This window comes from Chiloscyllium plagiosum, chromosome 24 (assembly GCF_004010195.1).
Source record: "Chiloscyllium plagiosum isolate BGI_BamShark_2017 chromosome 24, ASM401019v2, whole genome shotgun sequence".
NCBI lineage: Eukaryota > Metazoa > Chordata > Chondrichthyes > Orectolobiformes > Hemiscylliidae > Chiloscyllium > Chiloscyllium plagiosum.
The window spans coordinates 39,979-57,336 of record NC_057733.1 but is presented as its reverse complement, the minus strand read 5'-3'; the positions used below and the strand labels follow the sequence as shown (position 1 = coordinate 57,336).

The 17,358-nt window shown below is 43.8% G+C and overlaps 1 protein-coding gene across 8 annotated transcripts in view; it reads right to left on the bottom strand.

Annotated features, from left to right (window-relative positions):
• Window positions 1-17,358, bottom strand: part of map7d3 (MAP7 domain containing 3) — a 92,316-nt gene that overhangs the window by 70,825 nt on the left and 4,133 nt on the right. For all 8 annotated transcript variants that reach the window (XM_043714257.1, XM_043714258.1, XM_043714263.1 and 5 more), the window contains exons 2-4: window positions 7,845-7,949; window positions 5,572-5,652; window positions 3,605-3,768 (exon numbers count right to left, since the gene is read on the bottom strand). In XM_043714257.1, the coding sequence (XP_043570192.1) occupies window positions 3,605-3,768; window positions 5,572-5,652; window positions 7,845-7,949 (350 nt within the window). The remainder of the gene's footprint in view (window positions 1-3,604; window positions 3,769-5,571; window positions 5,653-7,844; window positions 7,950-17,358) is intronic.

The following is a 17,358-nucleotide window of genomic DNA, read 5'->3' as shown; positions in this document are numbered from 1 at the left end:
AACATTTAAGAGGCATTTGGATGGGTATATGAATAGGAAGGGTTTGGAGGGATATGGGCCAGGTGCTGGCAGGTGGGACTAGATTGGGTTGGGATATCTGGTCGGCATGAACAGGTTGAACCGAAGGGTCTGCTTCCATGTTGTACATCTCTATGACTCTATGACATTGCTCGGAGTCAGGAATGAATGAGTGATGATTATAGCCGCCACACTGCAAGCTGAGGCAGTATCATGGTTACTCTATCCCTTAAGTAAACTGGAGCATTTATGCACAGCCCAGTTATTTCGGGTGGGCGTGCGAACAGTGGAACATATGGATGCTAATCTTCGTACGTTCAGCATCAACCACATGGAACATGATAGCATCAAAGGTCACTGTTGCTATGAACATCCAGCTTCCCTGTACACTAGCAGAAGTGAGTGGTACTAGGCTAAGTTCCTCTTTGCTCCATGTATCACTGACAATGTTCAAACATCACACAATCACAAGTGTCAAGAACACAGAAAATTAGAGCAGAGGCCATTCATCCCATCAAGCTTGCTCTGCTATTCAATATGATCATCCAATACAGTACCCTGGTCTCCTTATCCGTTTGACTCCATTAGCCCTCAGAATTATATCCATCTCCTTAAAAACATTCAACGCTTTGCCCTCAACCACTTTATATGGCAGAGAATTCCACAGGCCCACCATTCTCTGGGTGAAAACATTTGCCCATATCTAACGATTCTGCACATATGTAGACTGTCACTCCTGGTTCTGGGCTGCCTGGCCATTAGAAACATTCTTCCTGTGTTGACCCGGTTTAGGTTTCTATGAGATCCCCCCACCCCATTCTTCTAAACTGCAGGGAATATACAGGACATAGAACAGGACAGCATAGTACCATGTTGTGCCGAGTATTTATCGGAATCCAAGATCAACCTAACCTACACACTCCTCAATTTACTGCCATCCATGTGCTTGTCCAGCAGTTGCTTAAATCTCCCTGATGTCTTTGACTCTACTACCACTGCTGCCAGTGCATTCCATGCACCCACCACTCTCTGCATAAAGAACCTACCTCTGCCATCTCCCCTATACCTTCCTCCAATGCCCTGGGGAAAAGTCTCTTTATCTACTCTATTTATGCCTCTCATTACATTGTACACCTCTATCATGTCACCTCTCTTCCTCCTTCTCTCCAGTGTGAAAAGCCCTAGCTCACTCAACCTCTCTTCATAAGACACGCCCTCCAATCCAAGCAGCATCCTGGTAAATCTCCTCTGCACCCTCTCCAAAGTATCTACATCCTTCCTATAATGAGGCGAACAGAACTGGACACAATATTCCAAGTGTGGTCTAACCAGGTTTTTATAGAGCTGCAGCAAAACCTTGCAGCTCTTAAACTCAATCTCCCTGCTAATGAAAGCCAAAACACCATACACCTTCTTAACAACCCTATCAACGTGGGTGGCAGCTTTGAGGGATCTATGTACTTGGACCCCAAGATCCCTCTGTTACTCCACACTGCCAGGAATCCTGACTTTAACCCTGTATTCAGCATTCAAACTCAACCTTCCAAAATGAATCACTTTGCACTTATTCAGGTTGATCTCCATCTGCCACTTCTCAGCCCAGCTCTGTAAATTGATCCAGTTTACATGGATCCCAACAGATCCAGTTTCTCCCCATACATCATTCCTACCATCCCAGGAATCAGTCTGGTAAATCTTCACTGCGCTCCCTCCATTGCCAGAACATCCTTCCTCAGATAAGGAGAACAAAACTGCACACACTACTCCTAGGGTGGTCTCACCAAGGCCCTTTATAATTGTATAAAGACATGCCTGCTCTTGTACTCCAATCCTTTCCCTGCCTGCTGTGCCCTATATGCTTATCTTCAATGACTGGTGTATGAGAACACCAATGTCTTGTTGCATACTTCTCTCTCTCAATTCGTAGCCAGATAATCTGCTCTCGTTTTTGTTACCAAAATGGATAACCTTATACTTATCCACGTTATACTTCATCTGCTAGGCACACAATCGGAATAATATTCAACATTAGCACTGTGTTTACTGGAACTCTACACCTCGAAAGATGATGGTTTGTGCCATAGCAATCTCTAAGGTGCAGAGTCTTTAGATTAGATTACTTACAGTGTGGAAACAGGCCCTTCTGCCCCAAAAGGTCCACACCGACCTGTCGAAGTGCAACCCACCACATCCATTCCCCTACATTTACCCCTTCGCCTAACACTACGGGTAATTTAGCATGGCCAACTCACCTAACCTGCACATCTTTGGACTGTGGGAGGAAACCGGAGCATCCGGAGGAAACCGATGCAGACACGGGGAGAATGTGCAAACTCCACACAGTCAGTCGCCTGAGGTGGGAATTGAACCCGGGTCTCTGGCGCTGTGAGGCAGCAGTGCTAACCACTGTGCCACCGTACAAGGGGGTCTGTTTTCCCTGGGCACTTTGGTACAACGTTTACCCCTCTTTCATGGGAATAATGCATATGTCTGAACGCACGAGAAGTAAGCTAAGCATTAAAGAATAAATAAAGGGGCTGGAGTAGTTTAGTAGTGATGTAATGAGCAAATAATCCAGAGTTCAAACCTCTCCAAGGCAGCTGATGGATTAATAAATAAGTCTGGGGGGAGGGTAACCAAGAAGCTACTGGACTATTGTAAGAACTAATCTTGTTCACTAACGTCTTTTAGGGAATTAAATCCACCCCCCCTCCCCCCAACTTGGTCTGGCCTTCATGTGAATCCAGCAGTGTGGTTGACCCTTAACTGCCCTCTGAAATGACCAAGCAAGTCACTCAGTTGGCTCAAAACCATTATGACTCGATGGGCTGAATGGCCTCTTTCTGCACGGTAGGGTTCTATGCTTTTACCATTAGCACATGGCAGCATCAGTTCAATATGGTACTTCTCTCATTACCTCAAAGGCAATTAAAGATAGGAATAAATGTTGGATTTGTCTGTGATACTTGCATCCTATGAAAGAATACAAGGAAACTGTATTAAGCTTTACGTGCTGCAGATGAGTTTCTGATGGGGCATGACAGGATGGATGCTGAGAGGACACTTCCCCCTCCAGCGGAATCTCGGAAGATGGTGCAAAGCTTCACAATAAGGAATCAAAGAAGAGGAGGCACTTCCTCGGAGTGTCCAAAGTTAAAAATCACACAACACCAGGTTATAGTCCAACAGGCTTAATTGGAAGAACTAGCTTTCGGAGCGCTGCTCCTTCATCAGGTGGTTGTGCTTCCAATTAAACCTGTTGGACTATAACTTGGTGTTGAGATTTTTAACTTTGTACACCCCAGTTCAACACTGGCATCTCCAAACCTCTGAGTGTCGTCAGTCTTTGCCATTCTCTTCCATAGAGAGCAGTGGGGGCTACATTAGACAGATTATTGATCTGCAAGGGAGTTGAGGGCTATGGGCCGGGCAGAAGTGAAGATAAGGCCACAACCATGTCAGCCATGATCATACTGAATGATAGAGCAGGATTGAGGGGTTGAATGGCCTACTGTTTTAAATTCTTATGTAATTTTGCAACACTCGGTATAATTAGAGGAGGCCCTTCCCCAGCCACTATGCTGACCTTTTCTTCTTCCTGTTTTTGTCTTCGTTTCTCTTCCACCGCAACTCTCTTCTGCTGCTCCTTCTGTCGTTGTTCTTGCAATTTCCTCTGACGCTCTTCCATTTGTTTCTCATACTGGAGTCTTATTTTCTTTTCTTTTTCTAGCATGTAAAGTTCTTTTGCAGCTAATGGCATAAACGTAAAACAGCAGTGGATCAGTTATTAAAAAAATGCCACAAATACTATCATGGAGGAGAAAGTGAGGAGTGCAGAGGCTGGAGATCAGAGTCGAGAGTGTGCTGCTGGGAAAGTACAGCAGGTCAAGCAGCATCCAAGGGACAGGAGAATCGACGGTTTGGGCATAAACCCAATGTTATGCCCAAAACATTGAATATCCTGCTCCTCAGATGCTACCAGACCTGCTGTGCTTTTCCAGCAGCACACTCTCGACAAATACTAGCATGGTGACTTTCACCGTTCGATACATCACACTCTCGCCTCAGATCCTTTCTACTCAATGTAAGATCAACACCCTTTGGGTGATGAGGTGTTGTAACCATTTATTTGAAACTAATAGTGGGCTTACCATATAAATATGGTGGCTACCAGATTAGTGGTTAGGAATTCTGAAGGGGTGCAAGTAACTTCCTGACTCTCCAAAGCCTGATCACTGTCTACACAACAAGTCAAGAGAGAGAAACAATGCTCCCCACCTTGTCTGAATGGGTGCAGCCCCAACAAAACTCAAACAGCTTGACACCATCCAGGGAACACTGAGTAGTATCCCGACCCCTGGACCGGGAAGCCTGAGTTCAAGTTCCACTTGGTTCAGAGGTGTGTAATATCATCTCTTAACAGGCTGAGTCATAGGCTAAATAAAACCAGCCCACTTGATTGACACCATATCCACTGCCTTCAAAATCACTCCCTCCACCGTCCCTTGGTTGAGGGGTCAATCCCAAGAGGGCATAGCTTTTAAGCTAAGGGGCAGGAGATTCACAGGGGATTTGAGAAAGCAATGTTTTCTACTCAATGGGTGATGGGAGTCTGGAATGCACTGTATGGGAATGTAGTGGACGCTCAAAACCTTACAACTTTTAAAAAATATTTGGATGAGCATTTGAAATATCATAACATTCAAGAATATGGGACAAGTGCAGGAAATTGGGATTAGTGTGCCATTAGTGGCGAGTCATTGTCGGTACACGCTCAATGAGCTAAAGGGCCTTCTCTGCACTGTATGACTCTATGACTATGACTCACTAAACAAAAATACAAACCATCTCCATACACCGCCTATTTCCACACTCATCTCCACCTCAGACCCACTCCCACACCCTGTCCTTCAACAGCAGCACGGTTGCTCAGCAGTTAGCACTGCTGCCTCAGTTTCCACCTATCGCATTTCCAACGCTCCTCCCCAAGTCCCTCCTCCCTACCTTTTGTCTTAGCCTGCTTGGCACACTTTCCTCATTCCCGGGTTCATGCCCGAAACATCGATTCTCCTGCTCCTTGGATACTGCCTGACATGCTGCGCTTTTCCAGCAACACATTTTCAGCTCTGATCTCCAGCATCTGCAGACCTCACTTTCTCCTCAGTGCCAGGGATCCAGATTCAAGTCCAGCATTGGGGGACTGTCTGTGTGGTGTTTGCACGGCTTTCCTCTGGGTAATCTGGTTTCCTCCCACAATCCAAAGATGTGCAAATTAGGTGAATTGGCCATGCTAAATTGCCCATAGTGTGTGTTCAGGGATGTGTAGGTTAGGTGCATTAGTCAGGAGTAAATATAGGATAATAGGGTAGGGGAATAGGTCTGGGTGGGTTACTCTTCGGAGTGGATTTGTTGGACGGAGGGGCCTGTTTTCACATTGTAGGGATTCTACTCTATGTGTTACCTGTCCCAAACCCCTGCCTTGACACTCCTCTTTTCTCCATACCCTCCTCCCTTGCTCACACACATTACTCCCCTTGAAAAGTTGTCACTCACCAAATTCTTTCTCCCTTTCTTCTCGCCGCTCCTTGGCGAGTCGCTGTCTTTCAACTGTCTTTAGAGTGGAGCCGTCTATTACTGATCAAGAGAAATCACATAACATTAGTGAGGAGAGATGACAAACTGGTTAATGAGAATTTTATTTACTACTGAGAATTCTACTGACAAAGCAAGCCTTGTTGGAGGGACAGAGCAACCAATCAGTAGAAACACTTCTACTGATAGACTGAGGCCTAATGTATTTGGAACACTCAAGACTGAATGTAACTGGAACATCAGCAAGAGCTATGGTCTTGTCAATGATGAACTGTAACTAGTGGGGTTCTGCAGGGTTCAGTTCTTGGACCTCAACATAGAAACAATCTGCAAACAGAGACAGAATGTAACATAGCAAAATTTGCAGATGATACGACAGTAGGTGGGAAAGCAGACAGTGAGTAGGAGATAAAGAGTTTACAAATGGATACTGATCAGATAGGAGAATGGGCCAGAACCTGGCAGATGGAGTTTAATGTGGATAAGGTTATCTTTTCAGTGGGAAAATTCAATGGGCAAATTGTTATTTACATGGAAAGCAGATTCAAAGAGCGTCAGTGCAGAGATCTGGGTGCCCTTGTGCATGAATTAAATTAGATTACTTACAGTGTGGAAACAGGCCTTTCGGCCCAACAAGTCCACACCGACCCGCCGAAGCGCAACCCAGCCAGACCCATTCCCCTATTGTTACCCCTTCACCTAACACTACGGACAATTTAGCATGGCCCATTCACCTGACCTGCACATCTTTGGACTGTGGGAGACGCAGACACGGGGAGAATGTGCAAACTCCACACAGTCAGTCGTCTGAGGCTGGAATTGAACCCAGGTCTCTGGCGCTGTGAGGCAGCAGTGCTAACCACCGTGTCGCCCTATTTCAGAAAGTGGGCATGCAGATGTACCATATGTTAAGAAAGGCAAATGGAATTTTGGGATTTATTGCAAAGAACTGGATGAGAAAAGTAATGAAGCATTGTTACAATTATATACGGCATTGGTGAGACCACACCTGGAGTCGCATGTCCAGTTTTGGTTTCTTTACTGGAGGTAGTATGTGGTGACACTGGAGGCAGTTCAGAGGAGGGTCACCAGGTTAATCCCAGGACTGGCGTATGAGGAGCGGTTGAACAGCTTGCACTTGTACTCACTGGAATCCGGGGGGTGGGATCTGATTGAGGTATATAAAATGCTAAAGGGGATTGACAAGGTGAATGTGGAACATTGTTTCGCAAGGAGGAACCTGTCTCAGACAAGAGGTTATAGACATTGAGTGAGAGGAGATGGGTTCAAAACTGAGATGAGGATAAGATTGTAAATCTATGGAACTCACTGCCCCAGAGTGCAGTGGAGGCAGAATACATCACCAGATTCAAGAAAGAAATAGATATGTTTCCGATAAAAAGTCGGATAAAGGGCTATGGGGAGCTGGCTGGAAAGTGGAGTTGAAACCAAGGTAAGACCAGCCATAATCATGTTTAATGGCAGGACAGGTTTGAAGGGCTGAATTGTTTATTCCTACTCCTAATTTCAATGCCTCTGAATTGCACAAGCAAGGTATGCTCTTGGGGTCTGAATACTTAGATTGTGAATCAAAAATGAGGTACTAATGCTCATCAATGACCAACTGAATCAATTGTGCAAGACTTATCTGTTATTCTTCCATCCCAGTAATTGCAGCACCAGAATGTGAAGTGCTTTGGGAAGTAGGAGAGACATAAAGATTCCCAGCAAGAAAGAAAGATTAGCAAAGTGTAAACTCTAGAAGAGAGATCAGCTCTATAATCAGGGAATATAAATAATAATAAATTTGATTTAGCAAACCAAATCACAGAAAACACAGCAAAGAGTCCATCATTTCACTGTCCTTGTGCCAGCTCTCAAAACCTCCTGTTCTTTGCTCAAAACTTTTATTCACCCCATTTTGTGGCCAAAGTGGTTTTGTAGGAGAGGGGGTGAGATGTTCAGACCAAAATCACTGTGCACTTTGTTGTGGGAATCCTTTGCTTGGTGATAAAGAGCCAGATGTTAAATGGCTACTTGCACGGTACTCTTAAGCATCTAAGTGGAATAACCAATTTAAAACTGGTTTAAATGCACATCGGCAGCTGGTTTACAATGATCCAAACCAGACTGTGTACAAACTAGGGGATGGACTTGCCACAGAATGGACACTGAATCAGGTTGAGATTGTTGATCCTGGTCATGCAAGCTCAGCTCAGCAAGTATCCAGATACCTGGTTTGGTTGGTGCCTTTGCAATGACTGGTGGTGGATCAGAGGAAACAGGACTATTTACACTTTGGCTCCTCCTTTCCTCTGCTTGGGCTTGTGCTGCAGCAACTGAGAAAGAAAGACAGAAAACAAAACATCAATCTTCAAAATAATATAGCACAGGTGAGAAACAGATGGCCAATCGTGCTGGTGTCTGCTTTAGGAAAGAGCAATTCACTACTGCCACTCCACTTCTCTTTCCTCACTGTTTTGTACATATTCCTTTCTAAAAAATTCTCATTTCAAAGTCATGATTGAATATGCATCCACCAGCTCTTCAGGCAATATGGTCACGATGGTTCCACAACCAATATCAAAAAGGGAATCTCCTTGGTTTCTGGTTCTTTTGCCAATTATCCTCACTCTTCCCTCCTCTGGTTACTGACCCTCCAGCCACATGTTCTCTTTATTTATTCTATCAGAAGCCTTCATGATTGCAACCATCTCTGTGAAGTTCCTGTCAGACATCTCTGCTAGAAAGGAGAACAATTCCATCTTCTCCATGTAACTGATGTCCCTCATCCCATTCTAGCTTCTGCTTCCTAAGACCCTGACATCTTTCCAGTGGGGCCTTAACTGAACTTAACTGCATCTTAACCAATGGTTTATAATGGTTTTGTAGAGCTCCCAATGCTTTTGTACCCTATCCCTCTATCAATAAAGCCTGTGGTTCTGTATGGCTGTACAAAAGCGTTCTCAATTTGTCTTGCACCTCCAAAGTTTGAAGATTGAAACTGTAGGTCTCTGCTCTTGTAACCCTTCAACACTAAACCATCTGCTCATTCTTCAGACTAAAATGTATCATTCACACTTCTCTGTTAAACATCACTAGTGATGCGCTCACCCATATCATAGTCCATGTCCTGCTAAGTTCTATGACTATCTAATAGCATAGTCACAAGCAGTAGTTTTTGAAAGGACACACAGCACCCACCCATTGTGGAATACCAGTTCTGGACAGCAGTTTGTGAAAATCAATGAAACATATTGACAACTGATCAAATACTGCACAATATTTCTGACCCATTGTTATTGACAAAAAGACCAATAAAGGGCTATGTTATTTCCAGTATAAATAGGAAATGTTGGAAATATTCATTCAACAGCATTGGCATTGTCAGAGTTAACATTACAGATTGATCAGATTTCCAACATTTGCAATTTGTATGGTTACATGTGGCATCCCAGTGTACAGCACAACAGGGAGATTTTCCAAGGCATATTGTTAAAACAGCTGTTGACTGCAATATTTATACTTTAATTTTTTATATTAAAAGCAAAAATACAGCAGATGCTGAAAATCAGGAAAACAGAAAATGCTGGAGAAACTCATCAGGTCACCTAGCATTTGTGGAGAGAAAAACAGTGTTACATTTCGAATCCAGTGACAATCTTTCAAAGCAAGTTCTGAACACAGTTCTAAGGGGGGGGCACTGGCCTAGTGGTACTCTCACTGGACTGTTAATCCAGGGACACAGGTAAAGTTCTGGGGACCCAGGTTTGAATGTCACCACAGCAGATAGCGAAATTTGAATTCAATAAAAATCTGGAATTAAGCGTCTAATAGAGTGACCGTGAATCCATTGCTGATTGCCAGAAAAACCCATCTGGTTCACCAATGTCCTTTAGGGAAGGAAACCACCATCCTTACGTGGTCTGGCCTATATGAGACTTCAGACCCACAAGTACAGCAATGTAGTCGACGCTTAAACTGCCCTATGGGATGGGCAATAAATGCTGGCCTAGCCAGCCATGCTATCATCCAATGAATTGAAAAAAAAAATCACTGAAATCAAAACTCTTTCTCTCTCCACACATTGTGCCAGACCTGCAGCATTATACATTATTAGATACGGGTCTATTTTCCATGGTTTCAGTTACCCACGGTCTACCACGGCCTGAACATATAATAGGGAACATTCCAGAACCAGGGACCAGGAGGCTACCAGGAAGGTTCGTTTCCCATTTAAATGAATGGGTTCGCACCTATCCGTGGTTTCAGGCTTCCATGGCAGGTCTTGGAATGCATCCCCTGCGGGGACAAGGGACCACTGTACTTGCTTACAGGATATGAGACAAGTGAACATCACTGCGTATTACCAGTTCTCAACAGCAGCTGCAACATAGCACTGCAAGCACATGCAAAGCAGGGAGACTTTGTGCAGCAAGAGTCAAAGGAACACAGGAACAGTAGTAGGCCATTGAGGCCTTTGAGCCTGTTTCACCATTCAATGAGACCTGTGGCTTAACTCCACATAGTCACCTTTGGTCCATATTCCATAATACCTTTGCTTCAGAAATATTTATCTTAGATTTAAAATCAACAACTGATCCAGCATCAACTGTTTTTTGTTGGAGAGCGTTCCAAACAAGTACCACTCTTCGTTTGTAGAAGTGCTTCCTAACATCTGGAAGCAACATTTACTGGAATTCTATGAAGACATTACAAGCACAGTGGACAATGGGGACCCTTAGATGTGGTGTATCTGGTTTTAAAAGGCATTCGACAAGGTGCCGTACAAAAGGCTGCTGCATAAAATAAAGGTGCATTGTGTTACAAGCAAAAATTAGGATGGATAGAGGATTGGTTAACTAACAGAAAGCAAAGAAAGGGGATAAATGAGTGCTTTTCTGGTTGCTATCAGGGACTAGTGGGGTGCCTCAGTTATTAGTGCTGGGACTACAATTATTTATCATTTACATAGATGATTTGGATTTGGGAACCATGTGTAGTGTGTCAAAACTCACAGATGACACTAAGATGAGTGGTAGAGCAAAGTGTTCAGAGGACTGGAAAACTTTGCAGAGGGATGTAGACAGTTTAAGTGAGTGGGCAAAGGTCTGGCAGATGCAGTAGAGTGTTGATAAATGTGAAGTCATACATTTTGGTAGGAATAACAGTAAAAAGAACTATTACTTGAACGGTTAAAAATTGCAGCATCCTGCTCTACAGAGGCGCCTGGGTGTCCTTGTGCATAATCGTAGAAGGTTGCTTTGCAGATGTAACAGGTAATTAGGAAGGTCAATGGAATTTTGTCCTTCATTGCTAAAGGGATTGAGTTTAAAAGCAGTTGGAGAAGGTGCTGGTGAGACCACACCTTGAGTACTGTGTACGGTTTTGAGGTTTCCTTACTTGAGAAAGGATGGACTGGCACTGGAGGAGGTGTAGAGCGGATTCATTAGGTTGATTCTGGAGTTGAGGGGATTGGCTTATTAGGAGAAACTGAGTAGACTGGGATTATATCCATTGAAATTTATAAGAAATTGGAGGGGGGGTGCAGCAATCTTACATAAATATATAAAATTATGAAGGGAATAGATAAGATAGAAGCAGGGAGATTGTTTCTACTGTTGGGTGAAACTAGAATAGGAGATATCGCCTCAAAATTAGGTGCAACAGATTTAGGACTGAACAGAGGAACTTCTTCACTCAGACGGTTGTGAATCTGTGGAATTCCCTGCCCAGTGAAATAGTTGAGGCATCCGCATTGAACGTTTTTAAAACCATGATAGGTCATTTTTTGAACAGTAAAGAAATTAAGGGTTTTGGTGAGAGGGTGGGCAAGTGGAACTGAGGCTACAAAAAGATCAGCCATGATCTGATTGAATGGCAGAGCAGGCTCAAAAGGTCAGATGGCCTATCCCTGCTCCTTATGCTCTTATCTCTCCTAAATAGTTTGACCCTAATTCTTAAACTATGCCTTCTATTTTATTCTCGAATATCCAACTAGTGGAGATAGTTTACTTTTACCTACCCTGTCTTTTCTTGTTAATATCTTGAAGACTTTGATCAAGTTACCCTCTTACCTTCTAAATTCGAGAGAAAACAGGCTAAATTTGTATAATCTCTCCTCATAACTTAATCCCTAAAGCCCAGGCATCATTCTTGTAAGCTGATGTTGTACTCCCTCCGAGGCCAAAATATCTTTCCTAAAGTGTGCTCTCAGTACTCCAAGTCGGGTCTAAACAGTATTTTGTATAACTGCAGCATTACTTTGCACCTATGTACTTCAGTCCTCTTGATGGAAAGGCCAGCATTCCATTAGCTTTCTTGAGTATTACCTGCACCTGTTCCTGACATTTAAAAGATTTATGCACCTGAACCTCCAAGTCTCTTTGGACATCATCCACTGTATTTAACTTCATATCATCTAGAAAGTACCTTGACCTATCCTCTTTCATCCTTCTTAACTAGCAGACTGACGTGCAATTTTCCAATCCTGGGGATCAATTCTTGAACATAGAGAAGTTGAAAGATTACAGTTCAGGATCTACAATGTGCTTCCTTACTTCACTATCAGATAGAATCCATCAAGTCCTGGGGATTTGTCACTCTTTAGTTGCATTATGTTTGTCATTAATCAATGTCGTCTTTAATTCACATGTGGGATTTGGGCGTCGCTGGTTGACCAGCATTTATTGCCTGTTCTCTTGAGGTGGTGAGCTGTCTTCTCAAACCGCTAAAATCCATGAGCTGCAGGTAGATCCCATTTTTCAGCATTTGACCCATAGCCTTGTCTGCCCTGGCATCAACTGCACAGCTAAATACTACTTAAATGTTATGTCAATTTCTACTTCCAGTACCCTCACAGGCAGTCAGTTCCAGATTTTCACCATCTTCTGAATGTAAAAAATGTTTCCTCATAATTTTGTACATCTCAATCATGTCCCTCTCAACCTCCTCTGCTCAAACCCCAGTCTGTCCAATCTCCCTTCATAACTCTCCAGCCTAGGAACATCCTGGTAAATCTCCTCTGCATCCTCTCTACTGTTATCATATCCCTCCTACAGTGGGGATACCAGAACTGCACACAATACTCAGCTGTGACTGAACCAACATTTCATTCAGTTTCAGCATGACCTCCCCTACCCTTCAACACTATGCCTTGGTTAGTTTAAACAAGTATCCCATATGCCTTCTTACCCACTTTGCCCACCTTAAGGGAGCAGTGTACGAACACACCAAGGTCCCTCTGACCCTTGGTGCTTCCCAGGGTCCTACCGTTCATCAGGTATTCCCGCGCCTTGTTGGTCCTGCCCAAGTGCATCACCTCGCAGTGAGCTGGATCGAATTTCATTTCCCAGTGGTCAGCACATTTGTCCAGCCTATCTATATCTCATCATCATTGTTGAAGCTGCTCCCAGCCAGGCTGGTGGGGAATATTCCATCACACTCTGCCTCCTGCCACACCACCCAATTCTGGAGTCAAATTTCCAAGGATCCCACAGGCTCTTACCTTTGCTATCTGACTCCCATACGGGACCTTATCAAAAGCCTTGCTGAAATCCAGTAGACTACATCAATAGCATTACCCCCACCCACAGACCTGATCACCTCGTTGGAAAATTCAATCAACTCGATCAGACACAGCCTTCCCTTAACGAAACCATTCTGACTGTTCCTGATGAATCCCTGTCTCTCCAAATGCAGAATAATTCTGTTGCTTAGAATTGTCTCCAACTGTTTCCCCACCACAGAGGTTAGACTGATTGCTTTGTAGTTTCCTGGATTATCCCTTGCTCCCTTCTTGAGTAACAGGACCATATTGCCTGTCCTCTAGTACCTCCCCAGAGGCCAGATAAAAATTGAAGATTTTTGCAAGTGCCCCTACTATTTCCTCCTTGCCTCATTCATCAGCCTGGGATACATTTCATCCAGCCTAGAGGTTTATCTCCTTTTAAACCTACCAGACCACTCAGGACCTCCTGCCTATCTATGGTAACTTCTTTAAGTGTATCAACAGGCCTTTTCCCTGATTTCTAGATTCCTCCCTGTCACTAGTGAACACCAACACATAATATTCATTTAGAATCCTACCTACATCCTCTGGATCCACACACAAATTACCTTAAATGGGCCCTACTCTTTTCCCTCAATATCCTTTTACCATAAATGCATTTGTAAAATAACTTCAGATTTTCATTTATTTTACCTGTCAGTATCCTTTCATAAGAGAAAGTGGGGACAGCAGATGCTGGAGATCAGAGCTGAAAAATGTGTTGCTGGAAAAGCGCAGCAGGTCAGGCAGCACCAAAGGAGCAGGCGAATCGACATTTCGGGTATAAGCTTTTCCAGCAACACATTTTTCAGTAGTATCCTTTCATAGCCCATTTAGCTTTCCGAATTTCCCTTTTGCACATTCAATATTCCTCTAGGACCTCTGCTGTAAGTCTCCCCTTTTTCTCTTAATCCAGTGCCCTATATCCTTTGGGGCAGCACGTTGGCTCAGTGGTTAGCATTGCTGCCTCATAGCACCAGGGACCCGGCTCAATTCACACACTGGGTGACTGTCTGTGAGGAGTTTGCACATTCCCCCAATGTCTATGTGGGTTTCCTCTGGGTGTCCCGGTTTCCTCCCACAATCCAAAAATGTGCTCAGTTGAATTGGCAATGCTAAACTGCCCAGAGTGTTAGGTGCGTTAGTCAGGGGTAAATATAGGGTAGGGGAATGAGTCTGAGTGGGTTACTCTTTGTACGGTTGGTGTGGACTTGTTGAGCCGAAGGGTCTATTTGCATACTGTAGGGAATCTAATCTAATCTTTGATATTCAGGGTTCACATGATTTGATAGTCCTACCCTCTTTATTGGAGGATGTTGGCTCCGTACTCTCTATACCATATATACTTGTGTATAGGTCAAGTTTTGAAGACTTTTTTAAAGCTGAAATTAGGGGGTCAACTTATACACAAGGTATTGTTTGAGGGGATGAAATTCATGCTTGGCACGAGTCAAAAAAGGGACAAACAAGAGCCAAATCTCTATATAAAACAATAAACAAAAGGAATGAGAATTAGGGCTATTATTGAATATTTATCTACAAAATAACTGTCTCCATTCTGCCTGCTACGGTAGAATGGTACCGTCATACCATATTCCAGCTACCAGTACCGTAAAGAGAATGCAGGTCTCCACATATGTACAAACATAAATAGGCATACCAGGTGGTCAGGCCATCTACCGGGGGGGATTTGCATGCACAGGGCAAATATATGTATGTAAATATTACATAAATAAATTATATAGAGTATATATAGTTATCAACATTCAATTTGACAATTTGGAGATCACGTTGTGCAAATATATACTGGTGCGCGTAACATGTGATGACGCAGGTATTGCATTTGAATCAAAAATGTGCAAATCATGCCCTTTAAGGCTGCACGGTGGCTCAGTGGTTAGCACTGCTGCCTCACAGCGTCAGGGACCCAGGTTCGATTCCAGTCTTGGGTGACTGTCTGTGTGGAGTTTGCACATTCTCCCAGTGTCTGCGTGGGTTTCCTCTGGGTGTTCCGGTTTCCTCCCAAAGATGTACAGGTTAGGTGAATTGGCCATGCTAAATTGTCCATAGTGTTAGGTGCTTTCGTCAGAGAGGAATGGGTCTGGGTGGGTTTCTCTTCGGAGGGTTGGTGTGGACTTGTTAGGCCAAATGGCCCGTTTCCACACTGTAGGGAATCTAATCTAATCATATATGGTCAGGAAGAGACCCCTGAAAAAATAGGCTCCACTTACACATGAAGTATATGAAAAATACCAGATTTTTTGGCCAAAATAAAGGTTGACTTATTCATGAGATCAACCTACACACAGGTATATATGGTATTTCCTTCTTGAATGCATCCCACTTGGAAACAGATTTACTTGAAAGCATCTACTCCCAGACCACTGGGGACAAATCACAGCTGATTGTATTAAAGGTAGCCCTCCCCCAGTTGGGAGCTTGGCTTTCAGGCCCATTCTTGTCCTTTTCCCGAACAATCTTGAATTTTACGGAGTTATGATTATGTTGACAAAACACTCCTCCACTGATACTTCAAACACTTACTCAGCTTCTAGACGACTAGATTCCCTACAATGTGGAAACAGGCCCTTCGGCCCAACCAGTCCACACCGACCGCTCCGAAGAGTAACCTACTCAGACCAATTTCCCTCTGACTAATGTACCTAGCACTATGGGCAATTTAGCATGGCCAATTCACCTGACCTGCACATCTTTGGACTGTTGGAGGAAACCAGAGCACCTGGAGGAAACCCACACAGACACGGAGAGAATGTGCAAACTCCACACAGTCGCCCAAGGCTGGAATTGAACCCGGGACCCTGGTGCTGTGAGGCAGCAGTGCTAACTACTGAGCCACCGTGCCACCCATTACATAAAATCCGTTACATAAAATTAAGTCCAGACTACTCCCTTTCATCAGGTCTTCTCCGTTCCCGCTTATAAAGCTCTCCAGATGCATTTTAAGAATTCCACTCCCTCCAAACCTTTCACACAATGCCTATCTCAGTTAATGTCAGGGATGTTGAAATTCCATATGATCTATTACTCTTACACTTGCCTGAAATTTACCTATATACCTACTTTTCTATTTCTCTCAGACTGTTAGGGGGTCTAGAGTACACTCCCAGCAATGAGATTGCTCCTTTTGTGCTTTCAGAATTCTACCCATGCGGCTTTATTTGAGAAACTTAAGATTTCATCCTTCCTTACAGCTGTAATAGCTTCCCTGATCGAAATTGCGACACCTTCTCCTTTTTATCTCCTTCCCTGTCTCACCTGAGAACCACGTATCCTGGGATATTAATCCTGCCCCTCTTCCAACCATGTCTCATTGACAGCAATGACATTGTACCTTCATGTTTTAACTTGTGCCCTCAACTCATCTGCTTTGTCAGACTCTTTGCATTAAAATAAATATCATCCAACCATGACAAATTCCCTTGTGCCTTAATTTGCCTATAATGTCTATGCCTTCCTGACTCACTTGCTGTCACTTCTAATTTTAGTCGTCCATCTTCCCTTGCTGAATATTCCCTCTGGATTCCAAATCCATCAAGGTAATTTCAACTCTCCCCAGCATCACCTAATATCATCCCCGCAAGGATGTTGATTCCATTCCAGTTCAGGTGCATCCTCAAAACAGTCCCAATGTCCTAGAAATCTAAAGCTTACCCTTCTGCATTCATCTGGACTAACCTTTACTCACTAATACATGACATTGGGAAGTAATTCAGACATTACTATCTTTTGGGTCCTGTTCTTTAATCCACTTCCTAGATCCCTAATTTCTGCTTTCATAGAACATAGAACAATACAGCACAGAACAGGCCCTTCGGCCCACGATGTTGTGCCGAACATTTGTTCTAGCTTAAGCACCCATCCATGTACCTATCCAATTGCCGCTTAAATGTCACCAAAGATTCTGACTCTACCACTCCCACAGGCAGCGCATACCATGCCCCCACCACTCTCTGGGTAAAGAACCCACCCCTGACATCTCCCCTATACCTTCCACCCTTCACCATAAATTTATGTCCCCTTGTAACACTCGGTTGTGCCCGGGGAAAAAGTTTCTGACTGTCTACTCTACCTATTCCTCTGATCATCTTATAAACCTCTATCAAGTCACCCCTCATCCTTCGCCGTTCCAACGAGAAAAGGCCGAGAACTCTCAACCTAGCCTCGTACGACTTCCTCTC